The sequence below is a fragment of the Typopeltis vanoorti genome, chromosome 24 (assembly GCF_054136105.1).
Source record: "Typopeltis vanoorti isolate ZY-2024b chromosome 24, IOZ_Tvanoo_1.0, whole genome shotgun sequence".
Lineage (NCBI taxonomy): Eukaryota > Metazoa > Arthropoda > Arachnida > Uropygi > Thelyphonidae > Typopeltis > Typopeltis vanoorti.
Window position 1 is genome coordinate 87,698,833 of NC_143572.1, and position 26,067 is coordinate 87,724,899.

Sequence of the window (26,067 nt, forward strand, 5' to 3'; positions counted from 1 at the left end):
GCCAGTTTAGAAATATGTGTAACATACCATAATATATTGCCTAAACAGCAAGCCTTTCACTGATATGAAAAGTCTTATTGAATTAGTAAGCAAATTCATTTTGAAGCTTTAGGTGAATTCTAAATTTATACAAACAAGTCAGTATAAATTTAGAATTCATGCATCACATATCCTATTTTGTAAAAGGAAGTATAGTTGTTGATATCAGAGTATCAGAATTCATTTCCATTTTGTTACATGGTTCATCTGATAGGGCAGAAGCAGAAGAACATAATTTATGTAAGGTAAATGAATGATGGAATATCAGTGTTTCATTCTTGATTGTTGCTCCTTGGAAAAAGTCCTGTTTCACTACCTAGATAGCATTGACAAAGAAATAAAAAGAAGATAGACTTTAATTGGAGGAATGAAAATTGTCCTTTTGGACAATTTTCAAGAAATGAAGCACTTTCCATTATTTGAGACATTAGTGTTCACAAATTGTTTGGAACATGTCACAAGAGTGTTCTCAGATCACTTAAAGGAGGTCCATACATTGATCACTGCTTTATTGCAATTTTCAAATTGTACAATAGATCCAGTAAAGTTCTGTTTGTCCACAAACAGAACATTCCGTTTGTGAATTAGCAGAAAGCAGTAGTAGTTGGCAGGAACTTCAGAAGTGATATAAATGATATCAACCAAACTGGTGAAGCTGGAGAAATTGCACAATGTACTTTGGCTAGACAGCAAAGTGGGGACATGCAAAGTTATTCAAGACTAGAGTCCTCTAGTGACACAGCTTGAAAACTTGAGTTACAGCAACAAAACAAAAGCATACTGAAGACACTGAAAGAGTACACATTCCTTAGAACTCTACACTGTTCGCATGATGTTCTCTTTGGTTTTTCAGAAACTTGAGTTACTAATAAACAGGGCTTTAAAGTTTTGCTCATAAATAAATAAAAACTCGCTCACCAGTCAGACAAATAGCTCCAGTGTCAGCCTGGGGTACCACTATTGTCTTCATAGTTGCAGTCTCAGGACAGGTCAGTTTATAAGTTTTTCTTAATTGTAAGGCTAATTTTTATCTTGTGTCATTACCAATGTAGAAGTAATTTTTTTTAACTTTTAGGTGGGAGATAAATTTTATCATCTATGTGAGACCACTACCATGCTTGTAGGTACCTATTTTATACCTACATAGGTATAAAATATTAAATATATTTTATATTTTTTTATAAAAATATAAACAAATTAAGTATAATTTCTGGGAAATTCCCATGCTACTCCTCTAAAACGTTATTAATATAATTAACGGCTATATTTTAGCCTGTTTTTGTTTAGGAGTGTCCCTTATATTTAATACATTGGCTAACATAACTCAAAAGGGGTATATATACAGGGTGTTCGGGATAAATTTGACAGTTTCGTAAGGAAAAAGAAAATCTTCTTTGTATCTATTAAATTTAATGAATTGACAAAAAAACATTACAGGCAGAGTTAATTACAATACTATCAACAAGATTTACTCAAAATAACCACCATTAGCATCGATCACAGCTTCAATTCTGCTTCGGAACCTCGAACAAGCTGATGCTACAGTCTCCCTGGGAAGGGCCGCAAAAACTGTTTTAATTTTATCCATTAACTGGGCTTTTGTATTACTGGAAGTGCGATTGGTGTCTTTTTCAACTGCGCCCCATACAAAATAATCCATGGGGTTAAGGTCTGGGGAGTTTGGAGGCCAAACATTTGGACTGGTGAAGTCGTAGAAATTTTCAGACAACCATTTTTGACTTTTCCCAGAGGTGTGGCAAGGGGCCGAATCCTGCTGCCATACATACAGCCTACCATTGGCTACCCTTGTTATCCAGGGCTTGACTACAGTTAGCAACTCCACGAACAAAGCCCGAATTCCAATGCCAGGGTTCTTCAACACCTGTTCCTGCAGATTTGCGAGGAATTCTGCTGTACGAACGCAATCAGATCGTCTGCTAGGGATCTTTCTTCTTGCTACATCCTCGTAGTCACCATTGCAAGTCTCTAGTTCATGCCTGATTGTTTTTACTGTATTCAGGGAGCATTGGGCAGCAGTCGTAATATCCTTATTTTGATGGCGGGCACGAATCATCATGATACAAGTTATTCTCTTCCATGATTCAGGTGGGTTCCAGCTATCCATCCTTTCTGACATCTTGTATATGAATGAAGAAGGGTCCAAACTTTTAAATGAAGAGAAGTGTGTGTTAATACATGTAACTTACGGAAAAATATAATTAATTATAAATATGTCAAATTTATCCCGAACACCCTGTATATAATTTAAGACATTACGGGCGAGTGTAGAAGGCAATTATGGCAGAATAAAAAATGTTGAAAAATTATGTACATACCTTGATTTTGGTTTAAAGATGCCTTCTAAATCCAAGCTGTTGTGGAAGGGGGGGGGGGGGAAAGAGAGGGAATGAACATGGGGATGTACTTGGGACACGGGAAATAAGTTTGGGAACCCCGGGTTATAATTAATAATATATATATAAATATATATATATATTATTTTGTTGTGGGGGGGGGAAAGGAAGGGGAAGGGTATCCTTATGTGGAAACTGGGGCAAGGGTTTACGGGGTGTGAACCGTTTCGGTCATCGTCTGACCATCGTCGGAACTTTGTGGGAATGACTGTAGGGCTATGTCAAGGCTGCAAGATGTATCTGCCAAATTTGGGTATTTGTTGTCGCTAAATGGCCGGAGGCATGGCTTACTTTGTAAGTTTTGGAACGTCCAACATTCGGAAATTAGGTAGGGGCGGTGGACGTTGATAGAATTACCATCACATTTTATGGCAATAGTTTCGGATATTCTAAGCATCGTTTCGTTTTCTTGTTTGTCAATGATTATGGCTTTGTCAATCTGGGGAATGTGTTTTAGTTCAAGGGCGTGAGCTGCAATTTCAGTCTTCCCTGTATTCTGTGGTTTGTTTTTCTTTTTGATGTTGCGATGTTTTTTCGTGTTCAGATATTCTGGAATGGGAATATCCCCCCCCCCCCCCCACCCCCCCCCCCCCCCACCCCCCCCCCCCCCCACCCCCCCCCCCCCCCACCCCCCCCCCCCCCCACCCCCCCCCCCCCCCACCCCCCCCCCCCCCCACCCCCCCCCCCCCCCACCCCCCCCCCCCCCCACCCCCCCCCCCCCCCACCCCCCCCCCCCCCCACCCCCCCCCCCCCCCACCCCCCCCCCCCCCCACCCCCCCCCCCCCCCACCCCCCCCCCCCCCCACCCCCCCCCCCCCCCACCCCCCCCCCCCCCCACCCCCCCCCCCCCCCACCCCCCCCCCCCCCCACCCCCCCCCCCCCCCACCCCCCCCCCCCCCCACCCCCCCCCCCCCCCACCCCCCCCCCCCCCCACCCCCCCCCCCCCCCACCCCCCCCCCCCCCCACCCCCCCCCCCCCCCACCCCCCCCCCCCCCCACCCCCCCCCCCCCCCACCCCCCCCCCCCCCCACCCCCCCCCCCCCCCACCCCCCCCCCCCCCCACCCATCTTGCAGCCTTGACATAGCCCTACAGTCATTCCCACAAAGTTCCGACGATGGTCAGATGATCACCGAAACGATCCACACCCCGTAAACCCTTGCCCCAGTTTCCACATAATAATACCCTTCGCCTTCCTCTCCCCACAACAAAATAATATATATATATATATATATATATATATATATATTTATTATTAATTATAACCCGGGGTTCCCAAACTTATTTCCCATGTCCCAAGTACATCCCCATGTTCTTTCCCTCTCTTCTCCCCCCCCTTCCACAACAGCTTGGATTTAGAAGGCATCTTTAAACCAAAATCAAGGTATATACATAATTTTTCAACATTTTTTTATTCTGCCATAATTGCCTTCTACACTCGCCCGTAATGTTCTAAATTATATATATATACCCCTTTTGAGTTATGTTAGCCAATGTATTAAATATAAGGGACACTCCTAACAAAAACAGGCTAAAATATAGCCGTTAATTATATTAATAAACAAATTAATTTTTTTTAAAAAATGAAAAACTTAGCTTGCTATTGTACTGATGGACTATAGTTGTAACACACACACACACACATGAGGAAAAAACAAAATAGTAATATATTAGTGTGTTGATCAGTCTATGTGAAATGGAAAATCGGCTCATTCATTTTATAAGTAATACATGAACATATATTTTCTATTTATTAATGATTATGGTCAATTTCATGTATCTTCAGTTATACAGATAAACCTTGCTTAACATGAATTCAATATGCACAATTGAGTGAAAAGATAGCATTTTCCTCTTTAAGCTAGTGATTAATCAATTAGCGCGCTTTTTTACATTGCATGAAATTTTTTGTTGCCAGTCTGCAGCGAGTAGCAGCATTTGTCAATGTAGTAGGCAGTGGCAGTGTTGCGGGTGGTGGCAGGCGACACGCTTGCTCACTGTTCCTTCATTTTGCTTTAATTTAGATACCAATAAAACTTTATCATATATAACCCCTAGGTAATGAAAATATGAGAAACTTGCTCGATTCCCATTCAGAACAGTTAAGTGATCTCCTTCGACTAGTAGAACAGCGTGCATATGAAGAAGAAGAAGATAAGGAGTGCAAACAAGAAGAGAATTTTACGACTAAGAAGCTAACTGTAGAAGAACTTGAGCTAGTTTTCAATCACATTGAGCATGCTAAGGAAATTTTTGATGCTGATCCTGATATGGAATGAAGCTTTGAAGTCTGCTGAAATCTTGATAAAGCGATTGCCAACTATCGCAAATTGCATGACAAAATGAAAAAATTGAGCACTATTCAAACATCTTTACTTACTTTTTTTTTTTGTGAAAAAGTTGCTCAATCAAATGTTTAGGCATTAACTAAAATTTTAAGCAATTAATTTTTATCAACTTGGATGATTTTATCTCTAATATAGCTTATATATATATATATATTTTTTTTTTTTTTTTTTTGAAATTTACAGTAACTGATGGATGAATTATAATTATTCCTATTGTATTATATTACGCGATTTCCTTTAGCGTGCAATAATTGATGGATTAATTAATCGTGTTAAGCGAGGTTTTCCTGAGTATGTCTGTGATTACTCTTTTATGAAGTAAGTTTACCAGTTTCTTCACTGCCATCATGAATAAATATAAAAACATTCAGTCATCACAAAAACTCTCAATATTTGTTTATGATGCAGTGAAGAAACTGTTAAACTTATTTCATCAAAGAATTATTAGAGACATTTATTATTATTATTATTATTATTATTATTATTATTTAGGCCTCCAAGGAGTCAAAAGACTCATCGTAGGAGGTCCTTCCTAGGAAACACAAGTCTATCAAGACTCATCGTGGTAGGTCCTTCCTAGGAAACACAGTCTATCATACCACTCCTTAAACTCATTGACCATTCTCGTTCTCACCACTCTATCAGGCAATACATTCCACGGTTCAACCACCCTCCATGCAAAGAAACCACTCCTCACCCTCTTGCTCAGTTTCCTTTTGTAACTCCTCCTATCTGTTGCCAATGTTTTGGAACCATTCCAAAATAAAACTGTTAGGGCTATGTATACACATAAGCTGCATTAGTGGGTTTCTGAATTCAGAATAGTTCCAAAACATTAGCAGACAGAGGAAGAATGTCATATGATCCAATGGCAACTGAGAAAACGATTAAAATGCATATTCTATTATTGGATATGAAATAAGCTAATCACTTCTTCATGCAAAATATTTATTATTTATTTACATGGAAATCTTTCCAGAAATAATACCTATTTATTTTAGATTATCATGTTGTGATTGGTTACTTTGCAGAACAGTATGCTCTTTTTAGAGAGATGTGTATGTATCCTATCCTCTTATTGATATATGAAACTAAAATATTGGGGATGGAATATTGTAATGCATCATATTTACATTTTATTTTTATTTTTTAATATAGTCGTTGATATGTGAAGTTGTGTGTGTGTGGGGGGGGGGGGGGGATAGTGAAATTGGGAGCAAGATCACTGCATGTTCTGATAATATTTTTGGTTAATTAACTGTTGGTTTTAATGTGTTTATCTGTAAGAGCTGTTGCAGAAGTTGTGTGCTTGTAGTAGTGTGTTTTCTTGTTCAGTTTTCTTCTAAACTCTATGGTCTTAATTCATTATTTAAAAAATTCAGTGAAAATTGACAAATAGGTATTGTAATGACTAGCACCCCAACAGACACAATATGTAGGATTAAAAATACAGAACAAAATTATATATATATATTTATGACATAAAACATACCAGGTAATGTGACTTAACTTGAATTGACTAAAAATAGATTAAACTGGTGATATTGTGTTTATTTACAACTAAAAATTTTCATTCATGGCAGAGAATTAAACACATTCATTGTTCTTAACCAGCATCTTCAGTATCTTGACAGCCACTCTCGAGATGCTGAGCAATCTATAATTTGCCTCTTTTATGCAATTAACTAATTTTCCCTTCTTCCACTTACTTGAGACTTTATCAGCCCTCACCTAAGCTTTAATTAAATAGTTTGGTCAGAAGTTCTGCCAGTTCTTTGTTTCAGTCTATAATGGCTACAGACAACACAGAGAAAAACATTGTTGGATGTTTTACTCTGTGTTATCTGCAGCAAACCACAAAAATCATAGAGATAAAAGAAAGTAAATAAATGACAAAACATCATTCAGGTGGAGTCCAGGCAACAAGAGGATAAGCAAACATAGAATTTTTAGTCCACGAGTGTATTGATAATGATAAGTATTGCAGTAATTTTTGTTTGTTATAAGAAAATGATGAGGCTTAATTTATATAAAAAAAGTCTAATGTATCTAGAACACCAGCCTACTTGCTTGTAGTGTATAAATTTAGTTATTTATAGCAGGTAATGTAATTTAATTTTATAGGTTTTTAACAGCTGGATGGGATGGTGCCAAAGCATGGGATATGATGGAAGTTTACCAGTCTCTTCCTGTAGAAGAAATTGATAGGTAAGTATATGAAACTAAAATCTTGGGGATGGAATATTGTAATGCATCATATTTACCTTTTATTTTTTAATATAGTCCTTGATATGTGAAGTTGTGGGGGGGGGGGTAGTGAAATTGGGAGCAAGATCACTGCATGTTCGGATAATATTTTTGGTTAATTAACTGTTGGTTTTAATGTGTTTATCTGTGAGAGCTGTTGCAGAAGTTGTGTTTTCTTGTTCAGTTTTCTTCTAAACTCTGAAAGTAGAGCAATGTATGCTGACTGGCATTAAATTTAGTGATTATTAGTGAGACTAATAGAAAGACTATTAATCAAAGGAAATTAAACTTTGATTTTAGTCATTTTGTAAAATATGAGGTGTGCTACATATGTTCATTGGATTATATGGATGAGTTATGGATTTTTTAAAGCACATGGAATGGGTGTGAGTGGCTGGATGTGAATAAATATAATATGATGGAATTATATTATCTGTGAAAGAAGTCATTATTGGTAGCCATGAAAGATGTTTTAGTGTTATACACTGTGAAAGAAGTCATTATTGATAGCATGAATAACATCAACACTGGTGTGGCAAAAGCAAATATGGTTTAATACCAGTGAATATCACAGTAGAAAGAATAATATAAAAGTTAGACTTATATAGAATATTATACATTAATTTCCTAATTGCCATTCGGAATGAATAGAGAATGTGATTTTATCAGATTTCCTTAGTAGGATAAAGAGAATGACAACATTGATTGTATCTATTGTATATATGTTAATGGTAAATAATTTAATTTTTTTATACCTGAGCTTTGTTCTTCAAAATGCACAAGCTGATTTTGAAGTCAATCCACCATCACAGGTACACATCTGAATTATTGTAACCAACCAAAAAACAAAATTATATGTAAATATAGTTAACTTATTCTCCATAACTAAAAAGTTTGGTTTAGATCAAGGATGGGATATAGCAAGCTCATTCTCTATGTATAATTTTTCTTGCTGTATTATTATAATTTTCTGCATAAAATTTAAGCTATTAATGTATCAGAAATCATCATTAATCAAATTATGCAACATAAATATGCTTGTTCATTTTATCAATAAAGATTTCATTCTCAGTTCTTACTTCAAATGTTAATGCATCTTATCTTTCAGTATTCGGAATGAATGAAAAGAGTTTCAATACACTGTGTAAGAAGTGGATTTAAAAAAAAAAAAGAAAAAAGTTAATACAGCTGGACTATAAGAAAGATATGATTTAACTCTGTTAAAACAATATTGCTTTCATGTTTTTCATCAACTAAGTCACAAAACAATTTTAATTGTTCAGCCTTATGGCATGAATATTATAAATTTTCACAAGAATACTTTGAAAGTCTGTTGGTGAACAATCTGTGGCATTGTGTATAATGTAGGCCACACATCTATTTAAATGCTATTTCTTTTTATAGATTCTTCAGTTTTTACAAGTACATTCTTCTTTCCTTCATTGGGAACCACTAAAGTTTAGTGGTATCAGCTGAGAAGCTGATAATTTTTTGACTAGCTTGAATTTATCCAGAATTAAAATATGATCAATGATTTAATTAGACTTCAGGTAAATTAGTAAATTCCAGTATTCATTTTAGAAATTATGGACTTGACAACTGTGTTATAAATAACTTTTAATTTCCTGATGTTTTGATCTTCATATTAAGATCATCATTTGGAGTATATACAAGGACAAGCTGAGTTACATTACACATAGTAAGCTAAAGAAACAATGATTTGATCACCGGTTATTCTTCTGGCATGACCTCTAGTGGGGGAAAAAAATTACAAGTTAATTAATTATTTAGAAATTACATCAAAGCTAAATTCTATTTAAGATAACACGAGAAAAACATTCTTTCTTAATACCAGTCTTTTTTCAGTAACAATGATGTCCTATTTTTAACATTACAATTGTTATTTATGATTTAGGATTCTGGATTATCTACAGTCCTGTTTAGAGTTAACTCTTAGAGAGAAAGGTTCCGTGGGTAGAATATGTGCTTTCCGTATGCTTGGGATTTTTAGACCATCATTATTGTTCAAATTGGGGTGGTTGATAAGAATCTCACAGGCTTCCTTAAATTTGCATTCATTCCATGTTTTGGGGTGATTTAAACAAGTGTTGCTTTTCCAGTCAATTCTATGTAAAGTGTTCAGGGCATGAGCAGAAAGTCCAGCCTTACCATAGTAATTATATTTAATGTGTCGTTTATGTTCCTTTTGTCTGATAGGAATTGTATGTCCTGTTTCCTATGTGTATGGTATATTTACAGGTGCAATAAAAACGGTATACTCTGGGGTGGGCCTTGGATGAGTTGAGTAAGATTTTTAATATTGCAGGAGGTTTGAGGTTGTATTTTTGTAGTATTCTACAAGTTGTAGTAGCAAGATAACATGTTTTTCTCATTTTATAAATATTTATAAAATATTTATATTGATAACATTTTATAAATAGTATTTAGCTTTGATGTAGTTTCTAAATAATTAATTTGTAATTTTTTTTTTCCCCACTTGAGGTCACGCCAGTAAAATAACCGGTGATCAAATCATTGTTTCTTTAGCTTACTGTGTGTAATGCTTGTCCTTGTATATTTGTACTTGTATATTTGTACTACCCTGGAACCTACAGCACCCCACCCCCTGAGTTCCAGACTGGTAGGCTGGTTCTCCTTGAATTCTGATGACTCGAATTTTGAAGACTTGACACTCAGGGTACCCCCTGAGTTTCAAAATGTTTCAAAAAACGTGACATAAAAAGGCTTATTTTATGTATATATAGGGTAGATATACTCCAGATGATCTTAATATGAAGATCGAAACGGCGGGAAATTAAAAGAGTTATTTATAACACGGTTGTAATGTCCATAATTTCTAAAATAAATGCTGATCACCATGCAACACTAAAAGAAAGGAGTAAATTCCAGTACTTTTATTTTGATTCCATTTTCTAGGAAATGGCAACCAATTAAAATTGATACTAAATTTTATATCAATATGAATGTAACTGTTATTAACATCTGACTTCCATGGAGACAAGACTCATCGTGGGAGGTACATACATACACATAATGCTCATCCAACCGTGCTTTAAACTGATTAAATGTGTCTGCACCCACAACACACTCAGGCAATGCATTCCACTCACCAACCACTCTCCATGCAAAGAACCTACTCCTTACATTCATTTTAGAAATTATGGACTTTACAACTGTGTTATAAATAACTCTTTTAATTTCCCGACGTTTCGATCTTCATATTAAGATCATCATCTGGAGCATATACAAATATACAGGACAAGCTGAGTTACATTACATACAGTAAACTGGAGAAACGATTATTTGATGACTGGTGACCTCTAGTGAAAAAAATAAAAAATTTACAAATTAATTAATTAGAAACTACATCAAGCTAAATTCTATTTATGATAACATGAGCAAACATTCTTTCTTATAGATAGTTTTCTTTCAGTAACAATGATGTTCTATTTTTAGCATTACAATTGTTATTTTTGATTTAGGATCCTGGATTATCTACAGTCCTATTTATAGTTACTCTTAGAGAGGAAGGTTCCGTGGGTCGAATACGTGCCTTCCATTCCATATGTTTAGGATTTTTAGACCATCATTATTGTTCAGATTGGGGTGGTTGATAATAATCTCACAATAAAACATACTTCTTACTCCTCTGCTCACACCCTCCTCACACAGTTTCCAGCAATAGCCTCTAATTCTCCCCCACCTCTTTCATTATATGAAAAATCTCTTCCATGTCGACCTGATAACAACCTGTGAATAGTTTATATGCCTCAATCATATCCCTCCCCTTTCTCCTATTCACAAGTCTCTGCAACTTACATTCCCTCAATCTGTCCTCTTTCCAAAAGACTCCACTTTCCAAAGATCACTGACCATCTTTGTGAATCTTCTCTGAACCCTTTCCAACATATCCTCATTGCCATGAAAACCTGGTGACGAAATCTGTGCACAATAATCCATATGAGACTTGATCAAGGCCTTATACAGTGGCATCATAACCTCTCTATTTCTACATGTCAGGGTTCTTCACATCTTTGCCATTATCTGATGTAACGTCTTCACAACTTGTGCATTGTGACCTCTGAATTTCAGGTCCTTGTCCACCATCACTTCCTTTAAAATTTCCCCACCAAGTGTATACTTTGCATCCCATCATTGCTTACCAAATCTCAAAACCTTACACTTTGCAACATTGAACTGACAGTTCCGCTTACCTGCCCATTCATGAAACTTATTCAAGTCCTCCTGTAAGGTCATAACATCCACTTGACTCTGCATTGCTCTCCCCAGTTTTGCATCATATGCAAACAGCTGCATATCACTAGTTAAACCCATTCCAATATCATTAACATGCAAATTGAACAACAATGGCCCCAAAACTGATCCCTGCAGCACACCACCAGTGACCTTTCTCTTTCGGGATATCACATCCCCATATACAACTTTCTGATACTTATCCGACAGATAGTCACTGATCTAACTCAGGAATCTATTATCCAATCCCATCTGTTTCAATTTGTATAAGAGCTTGTCATGTGGTAGTCTATCAAAAGCCTTTGCAAAATCCAAGTACACCACTGTATATGCATCTCCCCAGTCCAAGGTATTTGTCACCTTGTTATAGTACATAAGTAAGTTAGTGAAACATGATCTCCCCTTAACGAACCCATGCTGATAACGACAAAGAATACTGCTGTTATCAACCCATTTTCTGTATCCTACTTCTCACCAATCTCTCCAGTATCTTTACCACAACTCCAGATATACAGACCAGCCTATAATAAGCTACAGTCTTATCACCACCTTTATGCATTGGAACAATTTTAACCTTTTTCCACTCGTTGGAACCTATGTTGTTGCAAGACTTTTATTAAACAGGCATGCCAAATCCCTGAAACATTCCTTTAAGATGCATGGCGATGTGTCATCAAATCCAATCACCTTATTGGCATAAAGTTTATTTATTACCTGAAATATCTCCTGCTCACTCACAATTAAGCCATTCTCTCCTATGTCCTCTACACTTAATTTCCTTGTGATTCTACCATGATCAGGATGAAACATCCTTGTAAATTTATCTCTGAATACCTCAACAATGTCTTCTGTAGCAGTTACTATTCTACCACTTTCATCCATTAACTTCATCTTACCATGATCATTCTTCCTCCTACTTGCCACATTTCGAAAAAAACTCTCTAGGGTTTTTCTTTCCTGATTTGTCAATTTCCTCTTGCTCTACTTTTGTTTTCCTTACTAACTGATTCAATCTCCTGGCTTGTTCTTTATACTCTTCATGTGACTGATTATTACCATTATTCATCTTGTACTTCCTCCAAAGTACTTTCTTTTTCCAGATTAATGCTTAAGCTGCACGTTCATCCATTTTACACCTACCTTATTCAGCCTTTTGGCCTTCGGAATACATTCACACATTAATGCTTTTATATATTTCTTTGTCAGTTCCCACGCATTTATTTCCTTGCCACTCAACTTCTCATTCTGTGTTATAGTTCGACGCTGTCTCCTAAGGTTGTCATAATCACGATGAGAAGAAGAGACATTTTGCCCTTCAGAATATTCACACGTTGATGCTGTTGTGTATTTCTTCATCAGTTCCCAAGCAGCATTTATTTCCTTACTGTTCAACATCTCATTCCATGCTATAGCTGCAAGTTGTTTCCTAAGCTTGTCATAATCACAGCCTTATAATTCTCAAATATCCTTTCCTCTGCATATGACTAGTCACAACACATGTGATTACTTCATGATCACTTTCACCAACTGGAGGAAAGTGTGGAACCCCCTTTCACAATTACATCCTCTGATGAAATGATCAGATCTGGAACTCCCGATCCTTGCGTGCCCTCCTTTATGTGCTGCCTGAGATAGTTATCTCTTAAGAATTCAAGAAATCCATTTTCCTTTTCCCAAACTATCATCTCTTAGCATGACAAATTTAATTTGTTAGTCAGTATTTATAAAATTCTTGTTCCTGTTACTTGTTCCATTGTCCATGGGAAGAGAACATTACATTCACAATTATTGCATGGGTTTTGGTTTGGGAACAAGAAAACTTTTTACTCTTTCCATACTGCTTTTTTCATCACAATCTGCTGATAGCTATACTTTATTTTACTTTTTTGTATCATATTTTTATTACATTTTTATCAGATTTTATATTCCTAGTCCTGAGGCATTTTACATTTTTCATATCTAACTGTTTTTAGATTTTAGACTTTTAACATATTTTGAATTCAACACGCCTTCACTTTTAATTTTTTCAGGTTTTATGTTCCTATTACATCAATACATTACTGATTTTTTTTTTTTTTTTTTTTTTTTTTTAACATTATATTTTTACACTTAGATTTTCTTACTTATATTTCAGGTTTTACATTTTTTTAAATTACAATAAATTTTTATCTCCCTATTTTGCTTATGATTAATATCATATTCATTCACAATTTTGACTTCAATTTCTAAAGATTTAATTGCCATATAGGCAGTAAAACTGATGTGTGATAATTTCATTAATATTTTTGAGTACTTCGTTTAGATTACTAAAAAATTACTAGAGTAAAAAAAAAAAAAGGCAAGCCTAGTTGCCTTAAAGTGGCAGTCTCACTAGGATAGCTATTGTCATGCTAATAACTTGACATAGGGAAGCACATATTATTACTTTCAAGTCTCAATGAAATCCAAACATGACAGAAAACATGGGAAAAGACCACAAGTTGGAAAAGATTAAGAAACTTTGGAAAAAGAAAAACATGGTCAAATATGCTACATGGAACATTAGAAGCATAAAACATGAAGAAGAAGAATTAGATAAAATTTTAAATGAAGAAAATATAGAAATTGCAGTTCTTATGGAAACAAAAGAGAAACTTACTGAATAAAAGAAACTGCTAATTATCATATCATATAATTAGTGGTGTATTGATTTGGAATCGATTAAAGAAAAAATAATTTATTTAAAATGCTGGACTGAAAGAATAATAGAAGTGCAATTAAAATTAAATAAAGCAAATTTAACAGTTGTTGGAATGTATGCCCCCCAAAGAAGGAAAAGAAGAAGAAAATGATTTTTGCAAACATTTGCAAGGAATAAATGAAAAATTAAATAAAACAATGTACCATATTTTTCCATGTATAAGATGATACTTTTTTCTAAAATTTTCAACCAAAAATTGGGGGTCGTCTTATACATGGAGGGAGAGACCCGCGGTTGCCGTGGTGAAACTGCTGGTACCTTGTCTCTGCGAACAGGCTTCCACCAATCGTCATTAATGGCCAATTCTGAATAAACCAATCAGAACTCTGAAAGCATTCATATGTCTCAACTTGTTGGCAGGGTAAGTTAATGCATTAACAATATTTTGAGTACTAGCCCATAAAAATGTCCAAAAATGAAAAATGATTGTCATTTTCTTCAAAATTTAAGTTAAAAGTCATCAATTATGCAAAAGAACATGGAAATAAAGCTTCAGAGAGACAGTTTGGACCCCCTCCCACTGAGTGTGTTGTATTGATTTCTTGTTGATTTCTTAATTTTGAGTTCAAAAAAGTGTGGTTCATCTTATACATGGAAAAATACAGTAATTATAGCTGGAGATCTTAACGGCAGAATAGAAATGAAAAAAATTAATAATAATATGATATGAAAATTTGGAGAACCAACAGTAAACAAAATGGAAAGCAACTACAAACATAAAAATATACATGGTGTGCAAGAGGTGTATAAAATAGCAAATGAAAAAGCAGCAAACCTCTTTCTAGATGCTAGAGGAGGATTAGAAATAGACACAGATCACTATTTCATCAGTTGCATCAGTCTTGGGACTAGTAGCTCAGCAGCAATTTCCTCCATTCCGCTCTGTCGTTGGCTTTCTTCTTAACCTCCTGGTAACTCCTCAAACCCGTGCTGTCTTTGACTTGGTCAAGAAAGCTTTTCCTTGGTCTGCCTCATCTTCTTTTCCCCTCTATTTTGCCTTCAGTTCTTCTTTTCACAAGTCCATCATGTCAAGTATATGTCCAAACCATCTATCCCTTCTAATTTTGATCGATTTAATTAGTTCTTGTTTTGTTTATCTCTCTTAGGACTTGTTCGTTTGATTTTTTTTTTTCTGTCCATTTTATTTTGTTCATGCGGCTTCAGCACCACATTTCAAAAGCCTCCAATCTTCTTACATCTTCTATGCCTAGAATCCAGGTTTCACATCTATACAGTGCAATGCTCCATATCAATGTCTTTACTAATTTTTTTTACAATTATCGGTTGAGATTTCCTGTTAAAATGCATTTCATCTTAGAAAATTGGACTTTTGCCTTGTTTATTCTTGATCTTATGTCTTCTCTTGTTCTGCCATCTTCTGTTATTAGGCTTCCTAAATATTTAAAGCTTTTCACTTGTTTTATTTGTTTCCTGCTGATGTCTATATGCTCCATATTGATCGGGAATTTGCCTGTAACAATGATTTTAGTCTTATCTGTGTTGATTTTCATTTTATATTTTTCAAGGTTATTATTTAGTAATTCTAGCATTGTTTTTAACATTCTTCTGTTTTCTGCTACAAGGGCTATGTCATCAGCAAATCCCATATACATGACTTGCTCACCATTTATCTTTATGCCATTATTTATTTTATCTTCAGTTTCCTGAATGGCCTTTTCAATATATAAATTAAATAAAAGTGGTGAAAGTATACATCCTTGTCTTACTTCACACCTTATATTTATTATTTTCTCCTTATCATTGATTTTAATTTGTCCATTTTGAGTTTTGTAAATTTGATAATTATTTTCCTATCCCTCAAATCTATGCCGATATTAGTTAGACAATTAAGGAATATTTGCTGGTTTACTTTATCAAACGCTTTCTCTAAATCAAGGAAGCAAATGTAAGTATTTTGACTAAGGTCTTATCTTCTCTCTGTTATTGTTCTTAAACAGAGTATTGCCTCTCTTGTTCCTTTATTTTCTGAATCCAAATTGGTCTTCATCCAGTAGACAATCTATTTTTGAATAAATTCTATTTTGAATAATTTTTAGCAGAATTTTGCTAACATTTGGGATTAAAGCTATTGTTCTAAATTGGCTGCATTTGTTTGCATTATTCTTTTTTTTTTTTTTGGTATTGGTATTATGGTTGATTTCATAAACTCCTTTGGTATTTCTCCTCTATCATAGATTTAGGCTATTAATTGATAGAGTAAGGTTTTTGTCTCATTCACCTAGATTTTGTAGCAGTTCTATAGGAATATTGTCTATACCTGGACTTTTTCCCTTACTCATTTCGGACAGTACTTTATCAAATTCTTCTCGCATTATTGGGGATCCTAGATTATCTTCGATTTGATTTTCTATGCTGATATCAACATCGAGTTCATCCCCATTATAGAGATTTTCAAGATAATTCTTCCATTCCATTAATATATCCTCAGATTCTATTAATAATTTTTCATTTTCATCTTTGATGGCATTGTTTTTGCTGTTCTTATTAAATTTGAAAGTCAGTTTGTTAATTTCTTTATAGGCTTTCTTAAAATTAAGATTAAGATTTCTGCTAAATTGGTTAAAAAAATAAAAATAAACAAACTAGAGAAACAAAATTTAATTACAAAGTAAATTTAGTTTAATCCTTTATCCAGGTGTAAGTAAACAAAGTTTGCGCCTGAAAATATCTTCAGGACTGAGGTAAGGTGGTGCAACTCGTAGCAAAGGTGGACCAAGTTCTCATCACTCCTTTTCTCAGTATCTCCCATAATGCAAAGCACATCTCCTTGTGGACATGTATACTGCCATCCATTAAGGGAAGGGCCACTACCCAGACCATTTTCGACCTTTATTGAGGTCTCGTCAGTGGGAGGCAGACCCAGAGTGGTGATACTAAGGCAGAAACAATGGAGAGGTCATATTTACCTATATAAGTTGCCAACTGGTGTACCACCTTATTATTAAATTATTCTGGATTTAGAGAAAGATGTTGGAAGTTTATTTTGCACTTGGTTAGACTATAATAAATTTAGTTTAATCCTTTATCCAAGTGTAAGCAAACAAAGTTTGCACCTGAAAATATCTTCAGGACTGAGGTAAGGTGGTACATCCTTTGGCAACTCGTCAAAACGAGTTGCCAAATTATTACATTAGCAGCATATGCAAGTCTAGGAACACAGAAAAAATATCATAAAAATAAAAAATGACATATATGGGACAATGAAATAAAAATAATAATTGAAAATAAAAAGCTGACCTTTAAAAGATTGTTAAGTACCAAAAAACAAGAAGATGAAATTGAATATAAAAAAAGATAAGCAATAGCCAAAAGAGAAACCAGAAAGAGACAGACAAAACTGGGAAAAATTGTATCATATCTAGAAAATGACATATACAAAATAAGACTCAATGTGTATAAAATATTAAAACACATGAATGCATATATATTGTTTATTATTTTAACGGTATAATAGAACACAGAAACTAAGTAAATAATTGATTTATTAACTTGATGCTGATATTTCGCTGGTATTATAACCAGCATCTTCAGAGCACAAAAACAATGTTTGTCACAATACGCGAGACTAAAACAACATGGTGTACATTAACAAAATTGTAGCAGCAACACAAAGACTAGAGTCCTGATTTTGGCGCCCTCTATCTGGAAAAAAAAAAAAAAAAAAAACGCTATCATATATTGCTAGAGTCCCAGAAAAGTGCTAGTTTTTCCTTAATATGACTGTCTCCCAGATCTTCGGCAAGTTAATACAGCCATATTTGTTGAGATTTGGAGTGTGTTTTAGGGCTTCTGTCGCCTCTAAGAACAATCTCTCTGATTTATATGGGTTTCTGTGTAGTACTTTTGTGTTTTTCCAGTTGATCCTGTGTGCAGGGGTATCCAGAGCATGGTCTGCTAGGCCCGACTTCCCATAATGATATTTCCGGACGTATCGTTTATGTTCGCTGATGCGGATATTCACAGTTCTTCCTGTTTGACCGTAGTAGGCTTGATTGCATGAGCAGGGTACTTGGTAGACTCCTGGATGTGATAAAGGAGGAATGCTGTCCTTGGGTGAGCGGATGAGGGTGGCTAATTTGCTACATGGTCTGAATGTAGTGCATAGTTTATGTTTAATGAGAATTCTTGAGATCTTTTCGGATGTGCCTTTAATGTAAGGGATGGTGACTGTTTTGTTGTAGTTCTCTGTGGTGGATGGTGGGAGGGGTTTCTTAGGAGTGTTTAGTATTTTGTTTATTTTTTGTGGATTGTAGCCGTTGGCCAAGAAGGTGTGGCGTAAGTGAGTCAGTTCAGCAGTAAGAGCCTTGTCATTTGAACAGATTGCTCTCGCTCTATGGGTTAGCGTTTTTAATATGCCATATTGTTGAGAAGGATGATGGTGTGATTGTTTGTGTAAGTATCTGCCTGTATGTGTGGGTTTTCTGAAAACTGAAAATGATAAGGAACCATCTGGGAGACGTGTGATGAGTGTATCCAGGAAGGGCAGACAGTTGTTGGCTTCCGGTTCCATAGTAAAGTGGATTTTTGGGTGTTGGCTATTTAAATGTGCTAAGAATGTTTTCAATGTCTCAGGGCCATGTGGCCAAATGGCAAGCACATCATCAACATAGCGTAGCCAAAGTGTTGGTTTGAGAGTGGCTGTATTGATTGCTTGTTTTTCCAGGTGTTCTATGTAAAAGTTGGCTAGGGGGGGGAGAAAGGGGGGAGCCCATGGCTGTCCCATCAATTTGTTTGTATATTTTCCCTTTCCATGTGAAATATCCTGCATGTATTGTGAATTTGAATAGTTCAAATATATCAGGGGGGAAGTGTGACTTCAGTAGATTGAGGGTTTCTATTAGTGGTACATTTGTGAATAGTGAAGTGATGTCAAAGCTTACTATTAAGTCTGAGCTTTTTAGGGTGAGGTGTTGTAAGATGCTTTTTAGGTGTGCTGAATTTTTGATAAAGGAGGGAGAATTGTTAGTGAGAGTGGCTAGTAGCTTTGCTAAATGTCTAGCCAGTTTGTATGTGGGACTATTTATACTGTCCACAATTGGGCGTAGGGGTGTGCCTGGTTTGTGAATTTTTGGTGATCCATAGATCCTCAGTGTTCTAACATGGAAGGGTTTGAGTTTGTTAACTGTGTCTTTGGGCCAGGAAGTGACTTTTTTTAATAATTTTCGTGCCTTATTCTTTTGTGTGTTGGTGGGATTGCGATCTATAATTTTGTATGTTGACTGATCTTGTAATAGTGTGTGCATTTTGTTTTCATATTCAGTTGTGTCCATCACCACGGTTGCATTTCCTTTGTCTGCTTTTGTTATGGTAATCTGGCTGTTGTTGTGTAGCTCTTTTATAGCAATGAATTCCTTATGTGGGATATTACTTTTTGGAGGCTTGGACTTGATTAGGATGTTGGCCACATCTAAACGTATGTTGTTAGCTATTGTTGGAGGCAGGTCGTAAATTCCTCGTTAGATGGACGCCATTATTTCGGCTTTTGGAACTTGCTTGGGAGTTATGGCAAAGTTGTGCCCTCGACTTAAAGCAGTTGTGGCTTCTTTGCTTAAGGTGAGTGACGATAGATTCACAACGACGAGGTCTTGTTGTAATTGCGGTCGTTGTATGGTGTTCCGTTGTTGTAGATTTTCGAACTTCTTTTGGTGCCGGTTTTTAACTCTGTCGAATTCTTTTTTTGCCGTTGCGTCGGTGATGTTCTCTAAGATCTGCCAAAGTTCAGTATTTAGAATATTATGCAGTGATTCTCGTAATGCGCTGATGGTTGTATTTGCTTGTGCTAATTCCCGGCGAGTGGTGTTAATTTGTTCGCATAAAAGCGCTACACTCGCTCGTTTATAGATGCGTTGGGCTTTGGCCGAGTGGAACTTGTTTTTGATTTTAAAACAGTTCGGTATTAATTTGGTGTCTCGGCACCTCTTTAAGAAGGCTAACCTGTTTAGTTGCCGCGCCAATTTCAACTTCCACTTACCATATCGTCGTGTCTTGCGTACGATATCGTCTCCGTGAAGAATCCTTAAACGTGTGGACAGACTTATGTGTTCGTCGAACATGTTGTTTATTATTTTAACGGTATAATAGAACAGAGAAACTAAGTAAATAATTGATTTATTAACTTGATGCTGATATTTCGCTGGTATTATAACCAGCATCTTCAGAGCACAAAAACACTGTTTGTCACATATATATAAAAGAAATATATAAAAGATATAAAAGAAATATGTAATGCTGCATATATAAAAGAAATTGTGAATATAAATTGCAAAATAGATTTAAAAGAATTTTTGGATTACTTTACAAGTCTTTAAAGGACAACCTAGGTAAAATAAAAAATGGTAAATCAACAGGAGAAGATGGGATAAACTCTGAACTGTATAAATTTGCTGGGGGGGGGGAGGGATTCTTCAGAGATTATTAACATTTTAAAATACAATATGAGGTGTGACAATTTAATTCCTGGAATGCACCTGTACAAAACCTGTGTTCAGAATTATACATTAGTGGCTACTGTTGCCTTCAAAGTAGTCCCCTTGTGCATTTATTCACTGGTTTAGGTAGTGTTCCCATTTTTGGAAACATTCCTGGAACTCTTTTTCTGGAATACTCTTGAGTTCCTTTATCACATTATGCTGGATATCAGCAATGTCAGAAAATCTTCATCCTTTTAGCGCAGTCTTTAATTTTGTAAACAGCCAGAAATCTTAATTTGACTTAATTTGTAATTGATTTTTTGGTTAGAAACTCTCTTGTGATGCACACACTATGGTTTGGTGCATTGTCGTAATGGATGATCCACTTGTCAGGCCACAATTCACATCTGTTTCTCCAAACAGAATCTCATAATCTTTTCAGCACCTCTAAATAGCATTGTTGGTTGACTGTTTGTCCCTGTTCATAGTGGACTATTCCCTTGTGAACAGAGAAACACACCAGCATGGTCTTTAACTGCGAACGTGACATGCGTACTTTTTTCAGATGTGGTGAACTTGGGGGGGGGGGGGGTACTGCATGCTCTGGCGTTTTGTTTCATTATCATACTGGAAGCACCAGGTTTCTTCACCTGTAATTAGAAAATGTGCTTATTTGCAGAAAGATCAGTTGCAACTTGATGCTGCTGCTTCTGTTCATCCGTCAAGATCTGAGGCACAAACTTTGCAGAAATCTTTCTCATACTCAATTCTTCAGTTAAAATTACCCTGACTGGTTTCTCGACTCATTCGCAATTCATCAGCCATTAATCACACACTTAATCATCTGTCAGACCATACCAAATCTCACACTCTGTTCACATTTGCTTCCATCGTTTTTGATTTTGGTTGCCCACTTCTGGGGTTGTCATTCACATCTTCTCACCCGCCTTTGAATCTATTATGCCACTCAAAGACACTTGACTTTTTCAGAGCATCCACACCATATGCCACTTTCAACAGCTCCAACATTTCAGTAGCAGTTTTGTCGATTTTCACACAAAATTTGATGTTAACAATCTGCTCCAAATTTCAATCACATATTTTTACGCCAAAGTTTACTCACAGATCTCTTTTTTTTTTTTTTTGCAATAGCTAATTAACAAATGGTTCTATCGGCTTCAGGTTTACTCACGCATTAATTAAAACATGTAGAAAGACAATTACTCATGTGGCTCCAACCAAATCACCACATGGGCGACATGTGACCATTCCAGGAATTAAATTTTCACACCCCATATATATATATATAAATGGACAAATACCAATAGAATGGAATACAAGTATAGTAATGTTGTTGTTATGTATAGTAATGTAGTATTGTTGTTATGCTCCATCAAGTCATTTTCGACTCCTGGTGATTCTATGAACAGATCTGTCCCTGGCCATATCTTTCAGAATTTCCAAGCACATTCCAGTTGCTTCTTTAACTCCATCCACCCATCTGATTCTTGGTCTTCCTCTTCTCCTGCTTCAATCAATTTTAGCAAGTGTCATCATCTTCTCCAGACTGTCATTTGCTCACATAATATATCCGAAGGATGACAATTTTTGCTTTATAATCATAGCTTCGAGGGAGCAGTCTGGCTTTATTCTGTCTCTATCACTGATTTATTGGTTTGCTTTGCAGTCCATGGTATTCTTAGTGTCTCCAAACCCATAATTCAAATGCATCTATCTTTCTTTCACTCATTCTCAGGGTCCAACTTTCACATCCATACAGTACCACAGGAAATACCATTGCTTTCACGATTCTGATTTTTGTTGTGAGGCTAATATCTTTATCTTTAAAGATCTTGCTTAAATTTGTCATTGCTTTCTTTCCGAGTAATAATCTTCTAACTTCTTCAGTACAATAACAATTTTTATCAATTCGGGATCCTAGGAGCATAAAATTGTTAACTGCTTCCATTTTCTCCCTATCTACTTCAAAATTATTAAGTTCACATGTTGCCATAACTTTTATCTTTTTGAGGTTATGTTTAAGACCATTTTTAGCACTTTCTTCTTTAACTTTCATAATAAGTTACTCAAAATCTTCTTTGCATTCTGCTAGCAAGGTGGTATTGTCTGCATACCTCAAATTATTAATATTTCTTCCACCAATTTTAATTCCAGCTGAAGACTCCACCAGCCCTGCCATTCTTAAAATGTATTTGCTGTACAAGTTAAACAGGTACAAAGATAAAATACATCCTTGTCGCACCACTTTACTTATATTGAAATACTCAGTTTCTCCAAGATCTGTTCGGACAGTAGCTTCTTGTTCATAATAAAGATTCCTCAGAAGGATAATGAAATGCTCTGGTACTCCTATTGTTCTTAACACATTCCACAGTTTCACATGATCTACAGAATCAAAAGCCTTGCTATAGTCAAGGAAACAAAGGTAGACATTATTTTGATATTCCTGTGCTCTTTCTATTATCCATCTGACATTAGCGATTTGATCTCTTGTTCCTCTGCCTTTTTGAAAACCTGCCTATTCATCTGGCATTTCTCTCTTCATGAATGGTTCCAGTCTTTTCTGAATGATCTTAAGTAAGACTTTACTTGCATGAGAAATCAGTGCTTATAGTTCTGTAATTTTTGCACTCTCTTGCATCACCTTTCTTTAATAAAGGTATATAAACCGATTTTTTCCATTCCCTAGTGGAATGGAAAAAATCAATTTCCATTTTTTTTTGTAGTTGTCAGTTTCAAATTCAAAATTTTCAAAATTTCAAAGTCAAAAAATCAGTTTCCATGTAGTTGTCATCCAAATTCACTGACATAGAGCTGTTAAAATTTTAACTGCCTTTTCTCCCAGGGCTTTGTACAACTCAATAGGTATTCCATCTCCTCCTGGTGCTTTCTTACTGGATAGCTGTCGCAGTGCCCACCTCACTTCACTCTCCAGTGGTACTGGCTCTTGTGTATAATCCTGCTATTCAAATTTTTCAATAATTTTGGAGTCCTTTCTCTAAAGGGCTTCTGTATACTCCTTCCATCTTTCTTTGATGTCTGCATTTCTGTATGATATCCTTTGTGTTTACTTTTCAATATTGTCACCTTGTCACTGAACTTTTTGAAAAGATCTCTTGTTTTTCCTTTCTTGTTTTGGTCTTCTATTTGTTGGCATTCCTGGTTAAAGTATTTTTCCTTGTCTCTTCTGGCTTGTTGTTGAAACTCTGCATTCAAATGCTGTACTTCCTGCAAATTTGCTATGGCCTTCATTTTCCTCCTTTCCTGAGCAGTTTTGAAGGCATCTTCTGACAGTCATTTAAACTTCTTTTTCTTCTTACAAACTGTTGGAATATTCTTTTTTGCTTCTGTTTTAATTATATCTTTAATCTCTTCTCACAATTCATCTAGTTCTCTTTCACACAAATTGAGTGTGTTGAATCTGTTCTGTATACTAATATTGTATTCAGTTGGTATGTTTCCAAGATCATATCTGATTGACATTTGTGTTGCTTTCAGTTTCCGTAATTTCACATGTATCATAGCCACTAATAACTCATGGTCTGTTCCACAGTTCTGCACCTGGAAAAGTCTTCACAGACTGAATTGCACTTCTCCCTCTTCTTTGTCCAAGTATTTAGTCAATTTGATTTCTGTATTGTCCATCAGGTGATATCTATGTGTACAATCTTCTTTTGTGCTGTTTAAAGCAAGTGTTAGCAACAAACAAAGAATTCTCTGCAGAAAACTCAACTAGTCACTTCCCTACAGTGTTACGAATACCAAACCAAAACGACCTGTTATTCCTTGTTCCTCAGTCTCTCCCACTTTTGCATTCCAATAAATAGCTATAAATCTCACTTTGGTGTTGCATCTATCACTTCTTGTAACTTGCCATAAAATTCTTCAATGTCTTCTTCTGATGCCTCTGTAGTGGGTGCATAAACCTGAATGATAGTCATATTCATTGGATGTCCATTCACTCTGAGAGAAATTATTCTGTCACTCACTGGATTATAACCTAATACATACCTAGCCATCTTTTTCCTGAGTAAGTATAGTAATATCTATATTTAAAAAGGGGGATACAACAAAACCTGCTAATTACAGAGGTATTAGTTTATTGAATGCATGTTATAAAATATACACTAGAATACTTAATGAAAAATTGAAAATATGTAGTGAAAAAATTTTATTAGAATGTCAAAATGGGTTTAGAAAAGGATGCTTTACCATGGATGTAGTTTTGTGTGTAAAACTACTTATATAAAAAAGAAGAAAATTTAATTTAGAAACTCATCTTTTGTTTATACGTTATGAAAAAGCATTTGACAAAGCTAAAAAGATAGATGTTTGATATATTACAAAGAATAAATATACCTAATATTTTACTACATGCAATATTAAATGTATACAAAGATAATGAAATAAAAATAAATGAAAAAACGTTACAAGAATAATCTATAAACCAAGGAGTGAGACAGGGATGCCCTGTCTGCAACACTGTTCAATATTTATATTAACCTCCCTACCGGCTGATGTGGATGAAATAATGAGACCAAATTGCACTTCTTATCCATGTTATTCCATGGGTGTTAGAGCTTCGTATCCAGATTTAGCTGAATGTCTATAGATGTCGTGCCGGTTGGGGGGGTTAATGAAATATTAATACAGTGGAACACCTTAAGCAATCCAGATATAGAATTTTTCCCAGAATAACAAAATAAATATGCTATTATTTGCAGATGATCAGGTAATAATATCAGATAAGGAAGACAATTTACAAAGATCAATATAGAATTTAAGCATTATAGTAGAACAGTTTGGAATGAAAATATCCATAGATAAAACTAAATCAGTGCCATGCCATTTTGTGAACAAACTCCAGTTAGAAGTAAAATAGTTATTAATAATAAAATAATGGAACAGATAAATACTTTCAGTTATCTTGGATGTGAAATATCATATGAAGGAGAAAAGGAAATAAAATTAAAAACCTCAAAATTTTTACAGATTATAGGTGTGATAAACAGAACACTCAATCCAAATATTGTACAGAGAGAGACACTTGAAAATATACAATGCTTTAGCAGTGCCCACATTATATGACAGCAAAATTTGGGCAATAAACAAACAAAATAAGGTTGGATGAGCATTATGTGCGATAGTGTGTACCTCCCGTGATGAGTCTCTGACTCAATGGAGGTGAGATGTTATTATTAATAATAAATAAATACGAGTGAAATGAGATTCATGAATGCAAATGATAAAAGACTGCAAAATAACATTATTAGACCAAAAAAGAAACAAAGATATTTTAAAAGAACTAAAATTAAAATCAATAGAAGAAAAATTAAACAATTACAAACAAAATTTGATAGAACATGTCATCTGACCAACATCCAATATCCTAAAAAATAATAAAATATAAACCTGGGAAGAGAAGGCCGAGTAAATCTCAAAAGATATTAAATGGGTAATGAGATCGGAACAGACTAGGAGCATCCGGAATAAGGGAGAGGAATTGGTAGCGCAGATAGCATCAGCCTGGCCAAAAATTATTGGGATCACTGAGAC

At 35.5% G+C, this 26,067-nt stretch overlaps 1 protein-coding gene across 1 annotated transcript in view; it reads left to right on the forward strand.

The window, feature by feature from the left end:
• The window catches only part of LOC150093526 (leucine carboxyl methyltransferase 1-like), a 205,116-nt gene that overhangs the window by 173,878 nt on the left and 5,171 nt on the right, over window positions 1-26,067 (forward strand). Inside the window, exon 5 of the mRNA XM_090413476.1 lies at window positions 6,922-7,005. Within this exon, the coding sequence (XP_090269602.1) occupies window positions 6,922-7,005 (84 nt within the window). The remainder of the gene's footprint in view (window positions 1-6,921; window positions 7,006-26,067) is intronic.